The 26,304-nt window shown below is 36.8% G+C and overlaps 1 protein-coding gene across 1 annotated transcript; it reads left to right on the top strand.

Annotated features, from left to right (window-relative positions):
• The first annotated feature begins 5,114 nt into the window (after positions 1 to 5,114).
• On the top strand, positions 5,115 to 25,884 carry LOC150108344 (protein Wnt-7b-like). The gene is made up of 3 exons (XM_090415748.1): positions 5,115 to 5,337; positions 14,531 to 14,799; positions 25,396 to 25,884. Exons 1-3 carry the CDS (start codon positions 5,115 to 5,117, stop codon positions 25,882 to 25,884), a joined length of 981 nt encoding a protein of 326 aa, XP_090271874.1.
• Positions 25,885 to 26,304: the final 420 nt, after the last annotated feature.

Raw genomic sequence — 26,304 nt, 5'->3', positions numbered from 1 at the left:
AGACACAACATAAGATTCTTATTGTAAGTATTCACGCACTTATTGTACTAACGAAGTATTTACAGCAGCACAGTCTTAGCCAAGACCGTGCCTCGCTACTAGCGTTGCTGCTTAGGGTCAGGCAAACTCAATGGTTGGATCTGTTGGTAAGGGTTCCCTTAGGCATTTTAAAGCAAGGAAAACTTGTATAAAATTAAAGGGAATGTTTTTTCGGTTATTTGATCATAAAAAGATCACGAACCTAAGGATTATTTAATTGATAATACTAACTGTAACGGGGAAACAGATTATGCAATATTTAATAAAGGAATGTTTGGAATCAGATATACGGACTGCTCGTAATATCATGTTTACCTTCCGATGTAGATAATTCTACAGCAGAAGTTATTAATTTATATTTAGATGATTATTGTTTTGGCAACATGCCATGAATATCACATTAAACATAATTCTTTCTTTAGCCAGCAGAGCTAAATTTTTCTATCGATATAACTATTCGTTCATCGGTGGTACTTACAAGACTCAATAACCCTAAATCTGACTATCCTTGATAGGTTTTAGATATCCTTGATAGGTTATCGATAAAAACCTATCCTTGATAGGTTTTTATCGATAGGCTTCTATCGACAGGCTTTTATCGATCGACAAGATTTTGTCGGTAAATTGCGTGCGTTCTTTTGCTCAGTTTGTCTGTTTATCAGGATGAAAATCTCACCTCTCTGTAAGACTATGGATATTTTCTCCCTAATTAACTTAATCTTTTTGTTAATTTTTTTAAAAATTTGACAATGATTTATATGTCCAAATTTTTGTTATCCCGATGGATCAGAACATTAATGGTCAAGTCACTGAGTCGTTCTTCCATCTGGAATATTATTACCTTCCTCTTTTCTGGCATCTTATTTTACAGACGTATGTCAACGATGTCCTGTGCATCGGCGAAAGAAGCTGTGTATTATATTTACAAACTTCACTTAATGACTTTAGAAGTAGATCACATTTTACAAAAGAATACGAGTAAGATGACTCTATTAATTTCCTTAATTTGACGCTAACCACATCAAATAATCACACTGAAACTAAAATCTATCACAAACCGACGCATATGGGCATTTGTTTAAATTTTAATTCCACTCATTCCTATTCCATAAAAAATGTCATATTTATGAATATAAGTTCTCTACAACTTCAGAATTTAAATGAGAAAACCAACAGAAGCTGTTATTCAGCTTACCCGTAGCAATTAATTCATAACTTCAATATCATAGCCAAGATTTGAACCATTACCCTCTCTCTCCCTAAAAAATGAAAATTAATTTTGATGTCCCCTTCTTCCCTTCTTCCAATAAAATATTATGGTTCCCTTATATACAAATACACGCAAAACCCTTAAATATATTTTCAAACACGCCAACTATAAAACTGTATTCACCGCCAATTGAAAATTTGAATATTTTGAAACTTCCTAAAGAAGCAGACAAAAAATAAAAGTTCAGCATCACAATATCGTTGTACACAGTAGCGTAACTAGGGGGGTGCGGAGGGGGTGGTCCATCCTGGGCGGCACCTTGAACCTTTTTGAACTTTTAAAGTTAATTCTAAAATACAGTCTGGAGAACTCAGTTCGAAATATTGTAATACTTTGCGAATTTTCCTCACAATTGCTGTAAGTGTTGCTAGTTGTGAGAGGAGTTTTTCTAAATAAAATTTGATTAAGAATTATCTACATTACTATGAAATAGACTTCGCCAATGTCATCGACGATTTTGCTAACAGAAAAGCAAAAAAAAAAAAAAAAAAAAAAAAAAACCATTTTAGAATGTTGAAATTAAAGTTTTACATCAAAATTTTATTTTAATTTATTTCCTTATACGTCGTTTTGACTTTTTGTAGTATTTTTGGTGTGAATTGAGAGGGGCGGCAAACTCAGAGACTACCCCGGGCGGCAACAGCTCTACTCTAGCTATGCCACTGGGTGTACAGTTTTTCTTGTTAATCCGTCTTTGAGTTTCTTTACATCGATTCCACAGTTAGATCGTTATGGTCTCAGTCGCAAGAACATTTTACAGAACTGTAATATTCCTATTCCAGACAACCTTCATAGAACTAGTGAAAAGAAGAATACTCAATAAAAAACCTAAAAGTGTAAAAACAGAAGTTACGATCGATGATATAGAAAACAACCACATACCACAGATTGAAGCAACTATTATTTTAGACTTCCAAAACACTGAAACAAAATCACACATTTCAGAAACCCTCGCAACCAGAACTATTAAGTCATAAACATCCACCGCCCCCTGTGTGCTATCAGAAAAATGACAACTCAACATTAAGAGTAATCCTAAACGCTAACCAATAAGAATGCTCTCGGCTTTTCGATGCCATTGGTCAATATTTTATGTTGTTGTTTTTTTATGTTCGAGAAAGAGAAGATCTAAATATGTCGAAGGTGGGCCATTCCATTTATCTTTACAGATCGAGCATGTCTGATTGCTTAACTTATATGGTTGATTAATGCTCCTTGTAGAATAAACTTATAGGTTTTTTTCTGGACGCGATTCGAATCTAGATCTATCCAACCAGGCATCATTACACTAAGAAAATTCTCATTGTAGCTATGTATTAACGTTTTAATTTTAAAAGTTGGAACGAATTCCCGAGTTTACACTATTCACAATTTCGGCATCAATCTTGCTCTCCTATTATGAAGAATCAACAGATTTCCCTGTGTTTTATTGTTTTTTATTAAAGCGCTAGTATTATAGTATCCATCTAATTCGTTCACGATATCACACGTTTTTTAAAGAGAAGATAAAACAGTCAAAACGAAGAAAAAAACAGAGTAAAACTAATGTCCAACACCTAATGATTACGGTACATAGCAAAGGCATTTAAATTACATATTGATGTCGAATAACTTATGGCATTCGTAGGACAGTAGCTGATTAATCCAAAAACTAGATGCGCTAAGCGTATATTTAAAGAGATATTTTTCCATTTAGTTCCCATTAATTTTTTCCCCACATCATTTTTATATGATACGCTCATATGCATTGCATCTCATAACAATGATGTTTGATGGCACCTGTACACGAACAGCGCATAGTTAATGTGTGAAATATTTTTAATAGCCATCCTTTTTAACACTACCAAGAAAATGTGCAATTATCAGGTCTAAATGATAAATGAGATTTAAAGGAAACCCTCATTTAGGTACGTACTCATCACGATTCGAGGCCGTTTAATTTATAATATTAGTTGACTGACAGAACATGAATTGATAAGTAGAAAATAATAGAATATTTTATACCGATTAATAAGCTATTATAATAAGGGTGTAAGTACTTCTAAGAAATATTAATCTTATTATTAATTCTTTTTTTTTAGATAAAAAATCACATACGACCAAAGTTCTATAACAATATTGTCGGTTCAGTAGATAATGAACCACATTCCCGCTGGTACGTTATTACTAACCATGTAAATCGTTCTGGAAATTTAAAGCTTATATAAACTTTATAGGAATATTCAAATTTCTGTAACTGTTTTTGTCAGATTTTCACAAACAATATGTACATTTACCATTTGCAGTCTTGCAAATAAAGCACGGGTTATGAGGCTAAATCATAACCATGTTTGTTCGTCAATAATTGGACGAGGGGCGTCGAGTTCCCGGAAAAATTAGGGAGAAAAAGGGTGGAGCAGACATCGGGCTCTTGACAGACTAGTTTTGTCAAGCTCGATGTTAGACTAGTTTTGTCATTCCTAATTAAATGTATGAACAAAATAAGGCAGACAATCTACGTATACGAGACTATATTAATTCGAATATACGTAACATACGTGCACGTGCTTTATTTAAAAATGCAGTAAAAGTTATCGTTTTTATTTGTATGTGTTTCATTTTTCTGAAACTAATAATAAGGAATACGTTTTAGAATTTGAAATACCTGATTTAGAAGAAAGATATTTTTTTTATATCTTTTGTTGTTAATGTCCAAGGCTAATAACGTTATAATCATCATATCCTAAACAATAGGATAATAGCTAGTCCGGAGGAGTTATGTTGGACAGCAGTCAATTAACATCGCCTAACAATTTTACTATCTAATAGGCTTGGGGGGGGGGGGAGTGCACTAAGGTCCATAGTTCTGATGTAACCCTACTAGGGTTTGCTTCACTTTCAGAGATCATGAGAACTTTGTCTGTATTATTTCTTTTATTTATATTTCACATCAAATAATAAAATCGCCAGGCTAATTATGTAAGGCTAACTCAACACAGACTGTTGTTACTAATGTCGAACGGAACTGGAATGAAGAATAGACAATTTTAAATATTCAAATAATGATATCCTAAATGCATAAATTGCGCCTTTTTTTTTGTTAATGCATAATAAATTTGATTGCACGTTTTTTTTTTTGTGTTTTTTTTTTTGTAATATAAGTTACGTATATGCTCGTGGCGACTCATTTTTGCATTATTTGCAATTAGCATCGCGTGATTTAAATTTAAGAAAAATCCATGTAACTTAAAATCTGACTCTTCATCGAAAACACGAACAGACGTTACACACGAAGCTGATTACATATAATCAGCTCTGTGGTCTTGGTCGATTAATGTAAGTGCGAATATATGGTTTCTTTTATCAATATCACAATGTCTCTCATCCTTGTGTTTTGTTATTTTTTTTTTTAAAACTCAGTTGAACACACGAACAATTGTTATTAGATTTTATTATTTTACTAATAACATAAAGTTTATTTTGTACAGAAAAAAAATATTCTCCGACAAATGGCACCGGCTACATTTCGGTTGCAGCACATGACGAAGAATTAAACATTTCTACTTCGAAAACGATCTTATCAAAGTAATAAGAAAATATTCTTGGACAAAAATTGAGCTCGTCTCCGCGAATAATGTGGGGGCTTCCAGAAACGTGTGCACAAATCAAAATCCTAACGTTCATTGATCCCATTAGGCTTACAATTTCATCTATCAAAATTATAATCGTTATAATCCGCAAATGTGTTTATTTGTTAGCAGAATTGCTGATAAAGTGTTAAGAATATTTCCAAGCTCTATCATTTTCTTTTTCTTCTTCTAGAGCGATGTCCTCAGTTGTAGCTTTCACAGCCAGAGTCATCTGTAGCAAGATTCCAGGTTTAACACCAGCTCAGCAAATCATGTGCCAAGAACGTCCCGATGCCATCGTGGCCATCGGAGACGGAGCTCGCATGGGAATCACGGAATGCCAACGACAATTCAAGCATCGACGGTGGAACTGTACGGCCATTGGAAGCAAGGCAGTATTTGGACACGTCATAATCGTCGGTAAGTTAGGAATGTTGCGTTTTTTTTAGCGATCCATTTAGAAATCATCCGGATTCGCAACAACCAAGCGAGTTTCGTGCTACCCAGCGTTAAAACGTGTATTTATGACCGATGTTCTTTCAGGTAAGAAGAACAAATTTAAATTTCACGAGCCATTGACGATCTTTGTTTGGTAGCGGCGTTCGCATTGCGACCAAATAAATAGTAGGGCCTTACCGCATCTTAAAATTGACGTAAAAAATAGTCTGCAATGGCTCGCAGTTGAATTTTCGATAGTCCGTACGAATCTAGACGTTTTCGCAATTTGCGAAAACGCATCTAAAAAAAACCCAGTCTTAAGTTGTATTGTAATAATGATATACAATAATAGGCTGCAATAATATTGTTGCAAAACTCACCTTTTTTTTTTTAATGATCGTCTCGGAATTATTTCTATACTTTTTCAAGTCTTTTAAAGTGTTTGCAGGAACTTAACAAATGTTAAAATTGTTCCCGACTAAAATCTACACACGATTTCCCTTTATAGTTTTTCAGATGCTATTTATCGTGTCTATTAGATCACCCCCCCCCCCTCAACTCTACATTTGTAAAGATTCGAGACATGGCAGTCTTTTATTTTATTTATTTATTTATTTTTTTGCTCATCCACACATTTCAGTTTCTTTTGATATCGAAATGAGAGAGTTTTAAGCATCGACTAAGAAAAAAAAAAAAAACATTTAGTAAACATTAACACATTACACTGACTTCAGACCGCTGACCCTATTCCTGCAGGTGGTCTCATGTCTCCGCAACCGATTAACGACAGTGTCAGAAGTGATCCAGGTGGGTTGGTTCGCCCACCGTGGTAGATACTTTCGTCACCTAGTAGGTGGCCCCTATCACTCAGTCAACTGAAGTTGCGTTCGACAACTGTACAGATGGTGTCGATAGCCTTTCAAACAGAGACGTAAGTTGCTTACAAAACAAGACAAAACTGTCTCTCTTCCCCCCCGATTGCCACCCACCCACTACCTATTAACTAACTCGGTGCATCATGATAGAGAAAGCTGTCGCGGAGATAAAAACAAAGTGGGGAATATTTTCTTTACAGCAATGCCGAAGACGAATAGCAAATTGCCAACAGCAGTGGTTGAGCTCAGTGGGAAGTTAAAAGATTAGCGTACAAGGCAGGATGTTTATCCCATTCTGTAGAATGCGGATAATAATTTATTTGCCTTCTCTTATGCCAAAATAAGGGTGGTAGTTTGGCTGACGGAAATGATAACAAATTTCCTAAGCTTAGGAAGAATTAAGAGGTATAGTTGAAGTCTTAACAGGTTCTGAAGAAGTGGCAACATCGTGGTTGTCCATTTGAACGAATGATGACTGGAAATATTTGTAGATGATGCAGACAGCAGAAACACGGCAACTATATGATGAATCAGAACTTATTGTTGTTGTTTAGGATTACAGTTGAAGAAACATCGACTGTGTATAGAAAAACAACTTTTTGGGAGGGGAAAAAAACGAATGCTGTCATTTCCATCTGGGACCGCTCACTCACCTTTACAAAAGTCTTTATAAACAGTTCAGAAACTCAGCATTTGCGTTTCAAGAAGCGAGATCAATTAGTGAGCACTCATCCACTCTCTTTTCTGATTCGGATGGAAAGATCTGAGCTCGAATTCGGTCTTAGATGTGAGTTACTTTAAAATAAGGATGTTTTTTTAATTGAACTTAAAGTAGACAGTCTCATATGATGGAAGGAGGGATTTCTCCTGGAAACTCGGGTTTTTCATCCTTCAAACAGGAATAAAATTCAGAAGAACACACATAATTAACAGAACACAATGTACTGGCCTTATAGTCTTAGTTACAACCAACGCAACACTTTTTTTTTTTTTTTGAACTTGTCCAGTTACATGCTTTACAACATAATCTTGCGTATGAATGATATCCAACTTATACATCAGAATTCTGACCAACATTTACTACTAAAACTATCTTAGACTGCTATTTGATTTTAATAGAGGACTTTGTGTACAATCCTTGTGTGTGTGTGTGTGTGTGTGTGTGTGTGTGTGTGTGTGTAGTTTATTACGGATGCAACGTCATACTTTCATGTTTCCGTGGTCCAAATAGATCTGCTTGCGTATCTTCCGCTGTCATCCAAATGATATTCGGAATGACAAATCATTTATTCTATTTAGCTTTTGTTTTTTTTGCTACTTAATCGTTTTATAAACTGGGTACCCGCATTCTCTTCTACTGAACGATGGGGTTCACGACTGTCCAATGCGAACATCTCATCGGTCTCCTTTCATCAGCGTATAGGTCTACTTAAAAAATAATTACTCTTGTCACATAACGTAACTTGTATGCACGTGATTCATTTCTCATTTTTGCTGTCTCTCAGGCGATCAGTTAAAGTCAACAAGAACTCCAAAAGCTCATTATTATTTCGAAGTCTCCACAGAAGTTTTTTTCTTCTTACATTCCGAAGATTCAGACATGTCTAAGTGAGTAGCAAACGAAAGAAATACTGACAGATAATCACAAAGATCATCATTTCCTTTTTTTTGTTTCTTTCTGTCTTTCAAAACCAACCGCGACCCGAAAAGGTGACTAATAGAGACAGCGAACGAAAATTTATCTTCAACGTTTATGAAGGGAGGAGGTCGTTTTGTCTCCGGTGATTCCGTGGTTTTTCTTTACCTGCTTTAACTTATGTTTCTGTTTCCCTCGAAGGGTAGATGTCATAGCTTTCCGCTACACGGCAGTCTAAATGTAGCTGTTCGTATAACTGCCGGGGAGGGAGGGTGGTCATGGGAGCATCATTCATACTGTGATTTATCGCAGTGAGGATAAGCTGTCTTCCACTTGCAACCGACCGCAGATTTAATGGAAGAGAACTAAGTGTTAACATGCTGGGGACTAGCAGGGGGTGTGTATGGGGAACAGACTGAATGGCTTTCAGGTAGCCGTGTTCTGAACACTAAATTCCTTGTTTGACCCCATGGGTAACATATCCAACAATAATGATATCGGCTCTTTTCGGAATCGCTACCTACTATGAGTCCGCTTGAAAAGTTTGGAGTCTCTTTTTATTTATTTTTTTTTCCCCTGTAAAAGCCTTCGTTCCCTTGAGAAAAATATTTTCTTGTAGGCCACACGCATACACACACACACACATAGAGAGAAAGAACGTAAATTGCCGAAACGATCATTAAAAAGAGACACCGAAGGTCATCATCTCCAAATAACAGTTATCGCATCATCGTAAAGGAAATATATGAGTCAAGTGATCCAAAGTTTTAAAGATTTCCTCAATTACGACATCGGAGTGTTCCCCCCCCCCCCCCCAATACACCAAACTGTTCGCATTTCGAAATGGATTTCCATCCACATTCTAAAACCTTTTATCGTGGTTCTTTATTCATTGGACTTAACTTTCAATGGTTTTTATAGTCAAAACATTTCCGCATTCTTGACATGAATAACTTAACGACATAAAAAAAACTATTTAAGACTGGATTACTCTACCCTGCCGTTGAAAGAACAAGGGTTTCCTCCTCTTTCCTCCAACTAGCATCTCATTTGCTGGCGCAAGACTCTTCATCTTTCTTCTCCGAATAACAATTCCATCGCCGTCTCTAGGAGAGTCTCGGTAGTCCAGTTCGCATCGACGAAAGACGGTTGAATTCCGTCTATGATATGAAGAACCTTTAAAGGACTTTTTTTTTTATTCATGTGAAAGTGAGTTAGACTATTATAGGGAGGTCGTAGAGGTTTTCTATCTCGTAAAACAGATAAACTGGACAAAAGAACATACGTAATTTACAGAATTAACATGGTCTTATAGATGCTTTGGCTGTAAATCAAAAGTAACAAGCGACGTCTCAAGGAAATTGGTAAAATTTATCAGAATTTCAATTAATCTTAACAGAAATGACAGATCATTTTTCAAGGATATATGGATAATGATTTTATTATAACATCCTCTGTTCATGTGGATTAATTTACATTGGTCAGACCTCAAGAAGTTTGGAAATTAGAAAAAAAGAACATGTAGAAGATGTAAACAATAACAGAGAAGACAATTCTGGGTTAGCCCTTCATTTCTCGAGGACAAACCATACCATTGAATGGGACAAAAGCTCCATGCCTTACTTAGAGGAAGATTTCCGCTCCCGATACATAAATGAAGCCATAACAGTCATCCATTCTAAACACAAACTCAATAGAAACCAAGGATTAATTCTAGCTGATATTTGGAAGACCCTCATAAGATCATTAAGCACGCCAGAGTTAAATGTCGCTGCTAATTACAGAGCGTTTCTGCATAACAACTGTTGACATCATACACGCTCCATGCGGTTGATGTAAACGTTCTTCTGTATTGGTAAAAAAATACAATTGCATTCGATTCATTCTTTCATGAACAGTTTAAGTTGTTTTGTATCTCTTTTATTTACCCTGAATAAGCCAAACAGCTAAGTTGGCGAAACTTTGTTGGTATTCCTTATTTACAATTAAAATCATTCGGCCAATATAAAACCCAGTTTATGTCATTTTTTCTTAAGTTTAGATGGTCGAACATAACATAGAATCATGGACAATGATTATTAGTGATAATAAGCACTTTTATGGCAATATTTTATTCTGATCTATGTCTTGATTTGAATAGACTGGAATTGCGGGCATGGAAAAATGGATGTCAGTTCACTGTCAGTAAATGTAAAGTCATTCACTTCGGCGTGATTAGATATCCAATTATGCTAGAAGAAACTGATGAGACTAGGAATCTTGGACTGTTAATAGATAGGAAGTTAAGATCAGGGGTCATGTAGCAAAGATTGTAAATACAACTCAAAAGATAATGGCAATGCTGAAACGAACTTTAACATGTAAAAACAAGGATGTCATTTTGCCTCTTTACAAGGCCTTGATAAGACCTCATTTGGGCTATTGTGCGCAGATCTGGTCTCCTGATTTCCGCTGTGATTAGGATATATTGGAGAAAGTACAAAGGAGAGTGTGTTAAAAATGATATCAGGATTGTGGAATACTGATTATGAAGACAGATTGAGAATTTGTAGACTGCAGACACTAGCAAACAGGAGAAAGAGGGATGATATGATTGAGACTTACAAACTTCTGAAAGAGTCATACAGGATTTCAATTGATGGAATTTTTCAATTTATGGAGGGTGGAGAAAGGACATCTTTGGAAGCTGAGAATGAATTCCGCTAAGAAGGGGGTGAAGGCTAAATTTTTCTCTGAGAGGGTGGTGCGTAATTGGAATGGATTACCATTGGATGTGACATGTGCACACAGTGTGAATGAATTCAAGAATAAGTATGATAGCTGGTGCGTGTAGTGTGTGGCATCCCTCGATGAGTCCCGGACTCCCTGGAGGTCCCTCTTAATAATGATAATCTCTTCTCTACTTAGTGGCCAAAGTTGTTTTATTCACTTCTCCTACTGTAGCATCAAAAGACATTTCAATCCAGCATACAAGAACTGCGCATCCTTAACCAGGAAACCACTCGTGCCGCACATCGCCATCGGTTACAAATCGTTCGTCCGCAAAGTGCTTCGTCAGTTGTCCTAAGAGATGGAAATCACTGCGTAAAAGATTAAGACGGTGCGGTAATGGTTCACATTTAATTTGGCACTCAGCGCCCCCAACCTTTTCTATAGTCAACACGGTCACACTACCTAGTGAGATGTTAAAGCTCTTAGGCAATGTCACGCAGTTTAATGCGTCTGTCTTTTCTGATTAAGGCATCTACGCAATAAACGTTGTCATGTGGTGGCCAAGCTTAGATCCCCCTTCATGTCTTGGACGTCTTTCTTGACATTAATAAACGCATTACATGAAACGGAATGTGACATGGCGTTGTATACACTCCTCAACTGGTGGAGATTATGTCGGTGTGCTCATACCTGCTGTTCATTCCTGATTATGTTTTATTTATTTGCATACACACGTACAAAGCCTATTTGGAAAGCTTATTGGCCATAAATTGTGTTCATGTTGTTATAAAGAAATCAACAGGTCGAAACATTTTTGATTTTTTTACAGTTAACACCTTTCATGAACATATTTTCACAATTTCACAAATTTCTTATGTTTCCGATTGTTGCAATTGATAATGTGGCCGACGATGTTGTTTCCATCTAGTGGTCGTATGAAGAAACAGAAGATGCAAACGATTTTTTCACTTATTCCCCATCTCTTTTCTATGCCGTTTTCTCATGCGATGAACTAATTTTTTGAAATACTCTTGGATATTTCTAGCAACGTATGTGCGAGAGGAACAAGCTGCATCATTAGTTCGTTCCGTTGAGTACCCTTTTTATTTTCTTATTGTCACTAGGTATGACTAATGGAATAAATGTTTTATTCAAATGTCAATTATTATCTCTCAAAATAATCTCTCGTGCAAATAATAGGAACGACTACAGGAATTTATTCTTATTTCGTTGATGATTTTTAAGAATAAAAAAAAAAAAGAAATGCCAAGAAATAGATGAAGAAAAAAATTAGTTTAAAACGTAGAACAAACTTTGAAACTGTTTCTAATTTGTTTGGTTTCTTGTTTATCTAAAGTCTGTCATGTTCGTCCACGATTGTTACTCAGAAACAGTACTATCCAACCTTTTATTGTCTACGTGACATCTTCAAGGGATTATCGAAAACTTTGTGACACTTTATTTAAAAACAAAAAAGAAATACAGATTTATTTATAAGAAATGAAAACAAGTACATAAATTTCAACACTTTCTACCACCGAAACCTTCGCCGCGGTCTTCACCCGTCTAAAAAGACGTCTTTAAAATTCTTCACCATTTTGACATTTGTGCATACTCGCATTCTCCTAATCTAAAGTTCAAGTGAAATGCTAATTAAGCGAAAAATTATTATTAAATTAGATGAAAAGAATCAACGAAAACTAAATTACACGAATGGCGTTCCAAGTGTATTTGAAGTCGGTATTTCGATCTTTATTCATTCATTGCGATAAGCTTGTTTAGACTAAATTCATTATTATTTTAATTCAAAGAATGGGAATAGTAACGGATTTTCTTTTCCAAACTCAAATGTTCGCCTATAAATGCGTACTGACAGACATTCAAATTATCCTTAACAATACCCGAGCTGTATTTCCTTAAGAATTTCTAAATCCTTTGCAATGTCATTTGGAGGAGCAAAGATATTTAAGATGTAATATGACTTGTATCGACTGTTGAGAGAAGTTAAAATGATCTCAAATGACCACGTTTAGTAAATTAAAGGACAAAGATGCCTTTACTGTGGAGGGGGTGCGTTAGTGGAGAATATCGAAGTCTTTAAAATCCAAGAAATGTCACGAGGTTTTATGAATCCCGATGAAATACGAATATTCTAAAAAAACACTTTCACAACATACATGGAATAATGTACGTTATCCTTTGCGGTGGGGAAAACACATGGTTCGAATTCCGTTTGACATGAAGATACATATAAGAAACTGAGATAAGTCATCCAGTCTCCTACGAAGGACAGGATTATCCTCACTATAAAATAGACATGTCAGTTGCAGAAAACTCACAGTTAGCAAATACAGCGCCCTCTCACGGTCGTAGCAAACATTGGATAATATCAAAAACAACAACACGAAATCAACAATGCTCATTTCAAATTCTCTCTTTCTCGTGCATATTCATGAACACACCAAGTCTACCATTCCAACATTTTTTGGTTTGTCTTTCGAATACTTAATACTTTACATATGATAATTTTATTGCCTGGAATATCAAGTACGCTGCTAACATCAGCATTATTCAAAAAAGCATTGGGAGGGAGGGCGAAAAACACATTTCCGGTCCAGTCGCGTGCAGTTATGTAATCAGAAGTGTATCTTTAATATTACCGTAGGCCTAAGCATTGTTTTCCCTAATTTCCCATGTCGATTACCTATCATTAAGGCAACCTCCCCTCTCGTTATCGGCTTCGATCTTCCTAAACATGCAATCAACGTACTCGTAAACCTTATACGATCATCCACACGCTTCACGAAAACTTAAGTCTCAAATAAATTATTAGCATTTTTTTTATATTGAAATTGTAAAATAAAATAGCTCTGTACTACCGTCATTATTTAATAGACCGATTCCTTCCCCCCCTACTCCCCTTACCCTCATAAACCTACCATCAAAGAAGCATAGGAAGGTTAATAACCAGAAAGCGGTCCTGATGAGTCGGTGACAAAGTGATTTCGGCCGTTCCTAGTGCCTGACTGGCCAACAAAGAGCTGAGTGACAGCCGTAATTTCCCTGGGAGACATTGCGTCCGCCACATTTTGACATCTGTTATGACCCCGATTCTCCCTTACCTTTAGGGACCATGTTTCCACTGCCAGGGTTCTTTACCTCCTAATGTGCTACTCTGTGTTTTATTGCCTACCCAACCGTACCTTCGTCGCCACTCTATTCACATGGCGCCACTTTTGTCGACACCCGGGGTTAGGTGGACGGATCCTCTATTAGTTGCTTGCCGAGCACATTAGTATGTGTTTGGAATAATAGAATCACCATGCTTTGGATCGTCATAGAGTAGCGAAGTGAGTCTGAAAAAGAATATGCTAACGCATGGCTAATTTAGTTTCTTGTAGCCGAAATAAAGATTTCGACTCTTTTCCCAGATCCGCTAAATTACGGCCAGCCAAGTGGAGTCATTCAAAATACACCAACGTGCTTTGAACAAGTCGATTTTCTTTGCTACGTATCGAAAATATACTCTCGTGCACAAACAATGCTCTCCGTATTAACACGTCTAGCTAGTTTTGCGAGCGCTGTTGTTAATAAGCTCCATTGTTACTCACGTGTTCTTTTTTGTATGGTTTCTTAACTCACAAATGTTAACAATCACAGAATCCTAACAGCACCATTGTTAATAATACGAAGTCTTTTTCCACGTGGTTTTCCAAGCGTCATTGTTACTAATTTGTATCATTTAAATTCAATTGTTACCTTTGTCATACTCACAAATCACGTTCCAAGTTGTGAAATTTACAAAATTAGTTGTCATGGTATTCTATTTGATAACTTATTGGCTATTTAACTTACTTAGAGCGCGTGCACTTGCGTGTAATTGTTATGTAACTTTCTTTTTACTTCACGTGTACAGTCTCACTAACGACTGTGTATACATTTTTAACCGCAGGAAGCCGAGAAGCAGCCTACACGTATGCCATCAACTCTGCAGGTGTCACATATGCCGTCACTCAAGCTTGCAGCCGTGGGAATCTTAGTCAGTGTGGCTGCGACAAGACAAAGGATGGAATCTACGTCCCAGGAGGGTGGAAATGGGGAGGATGTAGCGCCGACGTACGCTACGGAATGAAGCTTGGACGTAAGTTTGTTGACGCTAGAGAAATTGAGGGAGATGAAAGATCGCTAATGAACTTACATAACAACAGAGCTGGAAGAAAGGTAGGTGATTGGAAAACATAATGTAACATTTTGATAGCAGACAAATATGGTAACTGTAAAACAGTCATTGCAAATCTTTCTCAGTTGAAACAATACTCGGTGTTCTGACAAATCAGTTTATAGGCCATTAGTCAATCGATGCAGGCTTTGAATTTGTAACAAAAGAAAAGTTATCGTGTAGAGCTATGCAAATAAAAGGGAAGGCCCTTGTTTTATACGAAAATGTAAAAAGATGTTTTTGAAAAAAAAAAAAAACTTTTGTGAATATTTTTCTTTTTAGCAACTCTGTCGTCAGGGGCATAGTGGATAGGCCTCCAGATTCCTAAATAATGCAACGGATGGACTGCCAAAACGCCTTTGCATTTTGGTAGTCCATCTATTGGCCCTGTTAAAACCCGATTAAGCTGTGAATAGAACCATTAATCGTCTTATTTCCATTACCTGCCATGTTTGTCAATCCTGTGTATTCTTCGGCCGATTTATCTGTTTTGTGGAATGAAAAATCCATGTTTCTGGAAGGTAAAACCCTGTCATCTCCATCTGAGGCCGGCTAACCCACATTCACTTCAGAAAACCTTATAAACGTCCTCTGAACCCAAAATGGGATTCAAACTCAGGTCTTTCCACGTGCACCGTCGTTACCCATTGAACTATGGAGGCTGCCTATATTGTTGCTTTGATTTTAAATTGAAAACTTTCCAAAAATAAAAATTAAAATAAGGCAGCATTCATTACTTAAGCCCAAAGATAGTAGTTTTTAACGTCTAGTTTTTAAACTTCGTTTTGAAAAAACAAGTATAATAATCTTGCATAGTTAATGGTACGACTACAGTGAATATTATTTGTACATAATGTGCTTATAAGTAAAATACAGCTATTTGTTTTAAATAACGTAGCTCTTTATTTTTTAATCATGTATCTGTTTTTATGGTAGTAACGTTATCCATGTATAACGTAAAAGACTTATTTTGTTTGAGAAGGGTATGGCACGCTTCGATGTTAGCAATAGGTTTCATGCTAGCTTAGTGGCAACATGCTCGTTATTACTTTTAAATATTCTGCTTTCTAGTCGCCCAACAAATATGAAGGATGGACTTCAACCAGTAGGCGGATTATAAGAGTGACTAAGGAAAACATATTGCTGAGAAATTTTCATTGATTTGAGAGAAATACCCTAGTGCATCCAAGCGATAGTATATTTATTTATTCTTTCATATAATCCTATCATCAGAATATTATACATATTTTGACGTTACTTTAAAATCCTTAGATTACTAATGTAGTACTGTAGGTTTAAAACCTTTCTTCAGTGATGATTGATACAACAGAACTTGCTACATTTTATTAAGAATGTTTTCATGAACAGAAGCAAATGAGATGTATAACATAATGTTCGGCGATTTTTATATGCACGTTTTTTTTGCCAACCTTAATTTATTTTCAAAACAAATCTTAAAAATAACAATTGTATGCGAATGCTAAACAGTTAATGACAATTGTTGTTATTATCGATGCCGCTTTAGGTTTACATCAATGATATAATCGATGCCCTACGGTAATGCAATTAAAATAATCAAAATCGGAGTTGATTAATTAAGAAGTGTTTAATTGCAGGTCATGAAAATAAGCACGAAATCACAATTTGACACTTATTTTCTTAATAACTGGAAGTAATAAGTTCACAATCAAATATTAATTTCTATTAATGACATAACAATCATATATTTCCACACATGTTAACATTTTATGTTTACAAATTCCAATACTTATTTACAAGCAACCCATAAAACTAAGTAGTTCTAAATAAAAGTCTTCACAGAAACTAACTAACTTCATCTAGTTACAGCCTCAATTGATCTGATTGCACATATTCATTCATTCTCGGCTTTTCCTTGATGCGTTAACAGTTACCCCTGTATATCCCGATTTCCCGTATAACACCTCAGTTGCGCAAGGAAATATCAAGAGAAAATTAATTAGGATTCTAATTACGAGTAGTTCACAATCTATGCTATAGATGGGTCTTCCCTTTTCGTTAATGTATGTCAATTGCGTGTGTTGTATCCTTCAAGTTGCTTGACGTGACGCTAGATCTTCTAAATGAAAATCCTCCCCCCCCTCCTTCTCTGCCTTACCATGAAAGATAATGAAAATATGTTTTTATTTTTATTTCATATGATCATACAACAGCCGTGGGTCCCTTTTTTACGAGGAGGTACGGCACCATCTCAATCACCCCTCCCTAATTTTATCCTAGCTCGGGACCGGCATAACTGACGAATCAGGCCTCTGGCTGGGTTCTTAAGTATTCCTGATTGTAATCCGTGTGTGTGTGTTCAAGGTGCCGTTTTGGGGAACAAAAAACCCGAGTTCCCGAGTGCAAAAAAAAAAAAATTCCTCGCCCCGTGGCTAACTTACTTTTCGTCGAAAAAAACCAGATAAAGGTTCCTCACCTCACGAACGGGAATCGAACCCAGGTCTTTCCGACCCCACAGCTTCATCTATGACGACTGAGCTACGGAGGCTCACAAAATATGTTGTGTCTGGTGGAGATGAAAGATATTTGAACTTTTATTAATAATATGAGGATAGATTATCCCAATTAATAATAGAACAATATCAATACTTGAAATTCTTTCATCACAAGAGGCAGCGGACTTCTTATTTTAGCATGAATGCTTATGAAATTATGTAGGTGGATGATGATTTTTATCACACGGTGTGACACTCGTCTCCTGCTTACTGGATCTCACGTGACAGGGGAAAAAAAAGCTGAGAACGAACTCAGCGGTTTTTTTTTTTTTGTGTGTGTGTGATTCTAGTGGAAGAAGGAAGTTTATTATTTGTTTAACGAAGACCACTTATATGTAAATAAACCCAAAAAGGCAATAAATGATCATTTTAAACAAATGAGTGACAGAAAAAAGGACATCGGATAGAACAATTTACTTGACGACATTTTTGACAAATATTTGGAATGACATTCTGGAAAACTGTTTACAGTAACAAAACAGACCATTGTGGTGTGATAAGAACCCTATTATGGACCGAAGGAAGTTCTCTAAGTCTTTCTTAGCTGAAACTGAATTAGTCGGTCTCCAACCATTGTAGCAAGGTTATAATTTTCGCCAAACATACAAAACACAGATGCATAGCACTTAGGAAGTAGCCTTTCAGGAACATCCTGAAAGTTTTGGTAAAAGCCATTGGATATTTGTCATAAAAAAAAAAAAAAAAAGCTGGCTCGCATTTTCCGTAAGACATATATTTGTAAACTGTACTCTAAATAAGATAATAGCACTTGAATTATGCCGTAACATTTAGGTTTCTTTGTCAACATATCCCATGGCTGACTGTATAGACTGGCAAATAATTAGTCAAGTGAATAAAAATATTAAAATTATGAAATATTCATGGCCTGAATAAAACGTAATCTAAATTTTCACAGTTCATTAGCTACCTTCAAAAACTAGTTAAAACTAACAACTCTATGATGTAGTTATAGTGGTCAGTAATTTTTACTGTTATGTGTGGCAGCAATAAATAAAATCAGTTAATTTTAGAACGATATATAAAAAAAGTCGAATCTTCGTGTGATTTTTAGTTTATTTTCTAGTTTAGTGTCAACATAACAAAAATGATTACACGTAAAAAACGCCTACAAATTCTCCTTGTTCTAGCAAAATAAAGGCCTACAGTAATTACGTGGTTCGTCATGACAAGTGTGCATTTTGTACAAAATACGGTATCAACACATACCACTTAATGTGATGCGTGGTGTCGGCACTACTTGGGGAGTCTTGACGAACCTCGAGAAGCAAGGGGAGGGGTGGAACGCGGCACACATATAAACCGTAAACATGGGCTACTATGTCACTCCATTATCCTGATCGCCCCAACGGTCACCCGAAGTCTTAGAATACGGACAATGGCCACAAGACCTCCTGGGTGGATACTGTATTTCGGGCTCGCCGCTAAATGGTGATGAGGTCTTTGGAAGATCCCCCGCTGACAAGTCTGCCTGTTTCTCAATGGAGATAGCCTTGGAAATGTGATCAGTGTCGGACATAAATCAGGTATGGGTCGGGCGTGTCGGGACGCTTTGTACTTTTGCCGCTAGCTACTTTCTCCCTCTTGTGCTCACCTGGAACAGAACCCAGGAGGAGTAACAACAATAATCCCCTTTGCCAGACCCGAACTAATGAATCTACTCTTTGAAAAATGCCTTAACTACAGTATACGTGCTGTACTAACGACCACAATGATATTTCTCTCCCATGGTTCCGCGTCACAATTTAAAATCTTCAGGTCACGTGGCCGAACAGCAAGTGACCTAACAAAGAAACCCTCAGTGTGGGAATATTTTCAACTATTTAAGTTCCTTGAAATAGTTTAGCGTTGCTTCTTCCTTTTTTGACAAGAGTAGCCTATTCAAAAGATGAATGACTTTCACGTCCAACTAAACAGGATTAATTTCAGAATGTTGTGAGGCAACATAACATGAATTTGTACTTAAGAGTTGATGACAATGAAGTAGCCAAGGAGTCCAATACATTCCAATGATAAAAATGGTCATGTAATTATGAATTATGAGGGAATTTCGCGTTTGGATCCTATCGAAATTCAGAGCACAAGGCATATGTAAAGACAGACCTCATTAAAACATTATTAGTTTGTTTTACTAGTCTGTGTCTTCTTCTTAATCTTAATTACAACTTGATAAAGAGTAATCATAAATAGATACTTAAAACGTACGAGTTTATTGAGGTTAAATGATTACAGATTTTTGAGATCATCTACGGTACTAATGACAATAAACGGCTTGAAGGTAATCCTTCGACCACCCAACGACTAGGTGGAAAACCAGAAAGAAAAAAAAAACGAAAGAGAAATTATTTTTTTCTTTCTTTGCTTTTTAAGCAAGACGAATACATAAAGAACTCTTCATACATCATTAAGTTTGGAATGAATATGATATTCGCTACTAGATGATAAGGCTGATATGCAATGTCATAAAGTTGTCGTGAACTTGAAAGTAATGGTGATTTTGTCATGTACTTGGGTGACCGAAAGATCCCTAAGTAACAACTTAGCTGTCAACTCTAGCCTCCATTTTTAACAACGTCATCAACAATGGTAGTCATCTAGTTCTACATGACCACCACTCATCTACAATTCTCAGCAGCTTCAGCATATGAATAATGCAAAAAGCATCCCCCAGGTGGCGGGAATGAATCATGGAGACACATGAAGAATTTCTGGTTGCCCTGCGGATGTCTAAGAACTAAAGAATTCTTTATGATATAATGCAACAACAAAGTTGCTGTCCTAGAAAAAAAAAAGATTGGATTTTATGTCTTGACTAGTCTAAATGCATCCTGCATTGATCTAAATCACGACAACAAAACAAAAGAGAGAAAAAATACTTCGGAAATATAAGCTTAAGATGATAATATCCGAGTATTTTGAGGAATGTAAAACTAACTGAATGGTATTATCAACGAACAGAGTTGTATTAATCTCTAAACACTGTTTAAAGTTTCCCAACAGCCTGATGGGAAAAAAGTAACGAACTGAAACGGATCTTGGAACTTCTAGAAAAGACTCAAGCAAGTGGAACCCCGTAGTGTCTATTAACGTCTTTGAAGTGTCTCTCTCTCTCTCTCTCCGTAAGCTAAGCAGCCGTGATTCGGCTGCGGCTGCCCGGAATGGCCGTTTGTTCCGAACCCACCTTTTGGGAGAAGCCAACGACTTATTTGTCCACTTAGAGCTCGTGTGCGTCTGTCATCAAGAGTCAAGTGGGGGAAAAGCTACTTGACGGCCTTTAGTTCGACGGCTTGCGCGACGATTGTTGGTAGGACGGTGGGGGATGACGAGAAATAAGCTGCCGATTACACTCCGGGCATACAGATGTTCTCATTAGCGATCCTGAAAATCTTACATTCTCTACATCATTTGTATAGACAAATCCCTTCCCACGCATGCCAACACTTATTAGAATGTAAGTTTCGATAAGGGGGGGGGGGATATATATCACACACGAGAGGCCACAAAGTTCAAAGCAAAAATGTATGAGGGCAGGAATCAAGAGAAAAGTAATTTGTTGATATTTTTCTTTTTTGAAAAACTGCAGACTCTAGTTTTCCAAACATTCATGTTTGTGATGGTCCTACTAACTCTGGGTAGAAATGGAATCTGCAACTTTACCATTTCTTCTAGCAGAAGGCTTCACTCCCACAATCCTATGCGGTACGGACGTGACCATACGGCATCCAGTGACACCAAATGTGAATAACTAATCCGCATGCACTTGAAAGGCTTAACCCAGTATTTTCCAACGATTTTTGGATCATGCCCCGTCTCAACGCCTCAAAGATTTTGATGTCCCACCTCAACGCTGATAGTTGATGGTTGAGTATATCAGTGATGAGGTGACGAATGAAATATATTTTCTAATTTCTCCCCAAAATATTCAAATCCCCCCCTTCGGTGGGGCGTAAGCCCCACGTTAAGAAACACTGGCTTAACCGAAGTGTTTGAAGAAAGGGCGTAAGGTCAGTGAGAGAGGATCATTTATATCTGCGTGTATATATTCATATTGGATAATAATAATAATAATATTCATATTGGATAATAATAATAAAAGCATACGATGGCATATTCTTTCGTTTAGTATTATGATACAGTGGGAACGACAGAAGCAAACACAATATTGAAAAATTATCAAATCAGTCAATGCTCTTTAAACTTCCTATTCTTGCTTACACCCCAAACTCTAGACCAGTGAAAGCTTAAAGGGTTGCCTGTATATTATATGTTTTTGAGGTTCACAGAATTCTTTTTATAAATATTTCACTTCTATCAAATAAACTGTACAATCAAGTCCACAAAATAATTTTTTGTTATAAAAGATGATTCCATATGGCTATCAGGACATCAATACAACAGTGATTGTCCAATATTATCGCAAATAATTGTTTTGGAAACAGCTGTTTGTCCCAAAGTTCCAAATTTTACACGTTTTCTTTCTGAACAAGTGGACTAAATTGGCCAGTTTTTATTATTAGTATTTTTAATAGACTTTAATAATTTTACTGATGCACTGTATTAGAAATCTGTTTGCGTAAAAACAGGTTCATATGAAGTGTTAATATCCAATTACTTTTAATATGTAAAATAGTTGCAGATGATATTCACACACACACACACACACGCTTGCTCGATGTTTTTAAACAGATTACTTATTATTTTTTTTTAATATTCATTTTGAGGCAATCTTTTCAACTCTCTTTTGTAAAATATTTTTTCGACAAAATATTAGTTGATTAATATTTTCAAAAACATTTCTAATAAAAAAAGACTATTTTCACGGCTAATTTGTTTATAACAACTCTTGGATGGTAACGGGTTCACAGAATCCACCCGAATAGTAACATTGGCTGGGGATATCGTGATCAAATAGACAGCGCATAGACTTCCAGCTTTTGCCAGCCACACGCACACACACACAATCTCCAAATCACCCACTCACCCGCCCACACATGCTGCTGATTGAGATAGCACTAAGTAATGAAAGTGAGTCTGGATCTGAACAGTCGTTTGAATAACTGCGTACCTTACTACACGGTCCTAATTTAGTCTAGTGCTTTTATCCATAGAAACATTTATTACATAAATAAATATTTATGTAATAAATGTTTCTTCAGAGAAGATAAATAAAATATACTGCTAAGAAAAAAATCAGTGGACAGGGTAGATCATGCCATGTAACGAGTCATGTGTTTCTATCAGGTATAAATTGCAGGATGCTCTCAAAGAAGTGCAACTGTGTACCTGTGAAATAGCTGCTAGAAGGGAACTGATGGAGTTTGAAAGCGGCGTTGTGATAGGATGCCATGTGCAGGCCCATCTGGTCGACAAATTGGGCCATCGCAGGTCAAAAATCAGTGATACCATAATGAAATCAAAGTGCAGGGTGTCAAGTGATCAGTAATTATGCTGTTGTCAAAGCATCGTCTATCATCGCCGATATCACTTATTATTCTTGACGACGTAATTTACTTTGGTTAGTTCCTTGTTTGTTTTCGTACGGTAATTGTAATATTTCAGCTATTTGAAAATATAAACTAGGCTATCGCACTTGGGTTAAATCAAATGCGACACCATTCTATGATACCACAACCGCATCGATGACCCAATATCAAGTTATATAGAGGGTGGTCTGAAACGTTTTCGGCCTCGACCATAAATGGCAACACTATCGGCAAGATATTTTGTTTCTAAGTTGGGACATCTGTCATAAGCATCCATGTGAAATTGCAAGTCATTCCATCAAGTAGTCTGTTTTATACAGCTGTCTAAAGCAAACGTGTTGTCTGTATTCCCTTGAAATGGATAAAATTGAGTATCGTGCGGTTATAAAATTCTTTGTAAAAGAAGGTTTAACGCCAAAAGAAATTCATCCGAAGTTCATAAAAGTTTATGGGCACTCTTCTCCTTCGTTTTCGACAATTAAGAAATGGGCTGCCGAGTTTAAACGTAGCCGTACCAGCCTTGAAGATGATCCAGTGAAGGACGTCCAAAGAGTGTAACAATACTAGAAATCATTGATCAAGTGCATGATATGGTATTGGATGACCGGCGAGTCAAAGTGTGTGAAATTGCTGAGACTATTGGCATTTCAAAAGAACGTTTAGGATATATTTTCATGAAGAATTGCAAATGAAAAAGCTTTGTGCAAAATGGGTGCCACGCTTGCACACAGCAGATCAAAAACGCACTCGCATGAAAATCTCTGAACAGTGCCTGGAGCGTTTTAACAAGAATAAAACTGGTTTTGTTCGTCTATTTATTACTATGGACGAGATTTGGATTCACCAATACACACCAGAATCCAAACAGCAGTCAAAACAGTGGACAGAAGCCGGTTGTTCAGAGCCAAAGAAGACGAACTCGGTTCCATCAGCAGGAAAGGTCACAGCATCGGTGTTTTGGGATGCTAAAGACATTTTGTTTATCAGTTATCTTGAAAAGGGTAAAACAATAACCGGGGAATATTACTCCGATCTTTTAACCAGACTAGACAAAACAATTCGTGAGAAAAGACTCGGTTTGCAGAAGAAAAAATCATCTTTCATCAGGACAATGCACCTGCCCACAAAGGTGTTTTGGCAATGGAAAATTAAGGGATCTGCACTATGAATTGTTGGAACATCCACCCTATTCCCCAGATTTGGCTTCCTCTGACTTCTATCTCTTCCCAAAACTAAAACTCTTCCTCGCTGGTCAGCGTTTTATTTGAATCAAGAGGTGATTGCAGCTGTAGAGGGGTATTTTGCAGATCTTACTGAGAAACACTACAGGAATAAATGTATTCCTGTAATGCTGGAATAAATGTATTAGTCTTACATTTCAGAACTTTTCAGACCACCCTCTGAGAGAGAGAGAGAGAGAGAGAGAGAGAGAGAGAGAGAGAGAGAGAGAGAGAGAGAGAGAGAGAGAGAGAGACTGACTGACTGACTGCCGGGCTTGGTTGGCCGAGTGGTTAGCGTATCCGCTCTCCAGCCAAAGAGGCTGCGGGTTCGAATCCCGCGCAGGCATGGATGTTTGTGACACTCTCCCAATGTGGACTGGGTCACCATGGGAGTAGTAGACCCAAAACATCCCGCAATGGGAGAGGCCTTCATCCTGCAGGGGGTAGAAATATAGACTGTTCATTTTTTTGTCATTACATGACACTATCATGGAATCCAAAGATACCACGAGAGGGCACTTTACACCGTGCAACTCACTTTCTGTAATACTTAATCTGCCCTCTAAGCGCTACACCATCTACCTCCTACTAACTGTATTTTTGTTTGTTGACTGTGTGCTCCGATAGATTTTCCTAGTAATGGTAGCTAGTTCATCTGCATTGCAAAGAGAGAGAGAAAAAAAAGAGACCAGATATTTACACAATGTTTGTTTGTAATTAGAAGAAACACACGTATAAACCACAGTGAAAATTATTTAATTGTAAATATTTCAATTTAAAAAAAAAAATGTTTGTTTGTATCTGTGGTATTGCATATACATGACACACCGCCACCGTTCTAAAAACAATACAGAAACAGAAACAGCATCTCCCCAGTGATGTTCTATCATTTTGGCAATAATATTGTGTTGTCCCATGAAGACCTATGTCATCAAATTCCTGATATATATACCCCTTAAGGAGCATGCAGAATACTATGACAGTGCCATCCATATGAATTGTAGACATTATTACTAACTTATTATCTTCCTATCAACAATTTTCCTCATTTTAATCTAATTCTCATCCGTCTACAGACGGTTGAGAATTAGTTTACTATTCTCAACCCGTCCGGTTTACCTGCTTTGAGAGATGAAAAACCCGAGTTTTGGGGAGAAAAAAATTGAGATCGGCAAGTTTACCTTTAACTGAAAAGCTGTTATCTGTCAGGACTCCAATATTATCGGATATTGTATTTCTAAGACTTCTTACTTTTTTTTTTAATTTTTCAGATTAAATCTTAGTATACAAGAAGAGGACGTAAATGAATTGGTTTAGCTAATGTTTGTTTTCTTATTTTCCAGGCAGTACTTCTGAATATGGAGATGGAATGCAAGTGCCACGGTGTGTCAGGCTCATGTACGATGAAGACTTGTTGGAACACATTACCACCTTTTGTTCAAGTGGGAGATTTTCTCATGAAGCAATACCACAAAGCTAAGAAAGTACAACCCTATTGGGGTAAAAGATCACGACTTTCGAGGCCGCTGTACTTAAGACAACGCAAATCCAAGCGCCCTCATAGGAAACCCAGGCCCAGAGATTTAGTTTTTCTTCAAAAATCTCCCAATTACTGCGAGGTGGACTTAGCTCGCGGTTCTGTAGGGACTATTGGAAGACGATGCAATCGAACTTCGAAAGGCACCGATGGTTGTGATCTCATGTGCTGTGGACGAGGCTACAACACTCATCAATTCACTAGAACTTGGCAATGCAACTGTAAGTTTCACTGGTGTTGTTTTGTTCATTGCCACGTGTGTAACGAGAGGACTGAGGAATATACATGCAAATAAGACACACCCATTTCTTGAATGGGTCTCGGTTTATACGAAGATGAACTAGTTATCACAAGTGATATTCCACTCCCACTTCATTTGTATAGTTTGTGTATAAAAATTGATCTGATTTCGAGAAGAAATATTTACTCGTAGAGATTTGGGGGGAGGGGAGGAACAATGACGTAAGCTGGACCTGTTTGCAATAATATGGCAGTGAAAAGTGTCTGGAAAAAAGTCTACTTGTGGTATAAACATGATCTTATTCTTGTATTACAAATATCAAGAATGGAATGTAGATTCATTAAGCTTTTCACATATATAATAACAGTATCATTTCACAGCAAACTGCATATTTCAGAACTTATGCAATCCTAATATTTCCTAAACATAATGTATCCATTTCCCCCAAACATCATCTTCATAAAATGCGTGTTT

Source organism: Typopeltis vanoorti, chromosome 3 (assembly GCF_054136105.1).
Source record: "Typopeltis vanoorti isolate ZY-2024b chromosome 3, IOZ_Tvanoo_1.0, whole genome shotgun sequence".
Classification (NCBI taxonomy): Eukaryota; Metazoa; Arthropoda; class Arachnida; order Uropygi; family Thelyphonidae; genus Typopeltis; species Typopeltis vanoorti.
The sequence above is the reverse complement of the archived record's forward strand: the minus strand, read 5'-3'. Positions and strand labels throughout refer to the sequence as shown.

Bases quoted from the DNA above. Each gene is read 5' to 3' on its own strand.
- LOC150108344 (XM_090415748.1), top strand. From the start codon at position 5,115: ATGTCCTCAGTTGTAGCTTTCACAGCCAGAGTCATCTGTAGCAAGATT. The intron at 5,338-14,530 runs GTAAGTTAGGAA...TTTTAACCGCAG, and splicing joins TGGACACGTCATAATCGTCG to GAAGCCGAGAAGCAGCCTAC. The intron at 14,800-25,395 runs GTAGGTGATTGG...CTTATTTTCCAG, and splicing joins ACAACAGAGCTGGAAGAAAG to GCAGTACTTCTGAATATGGA.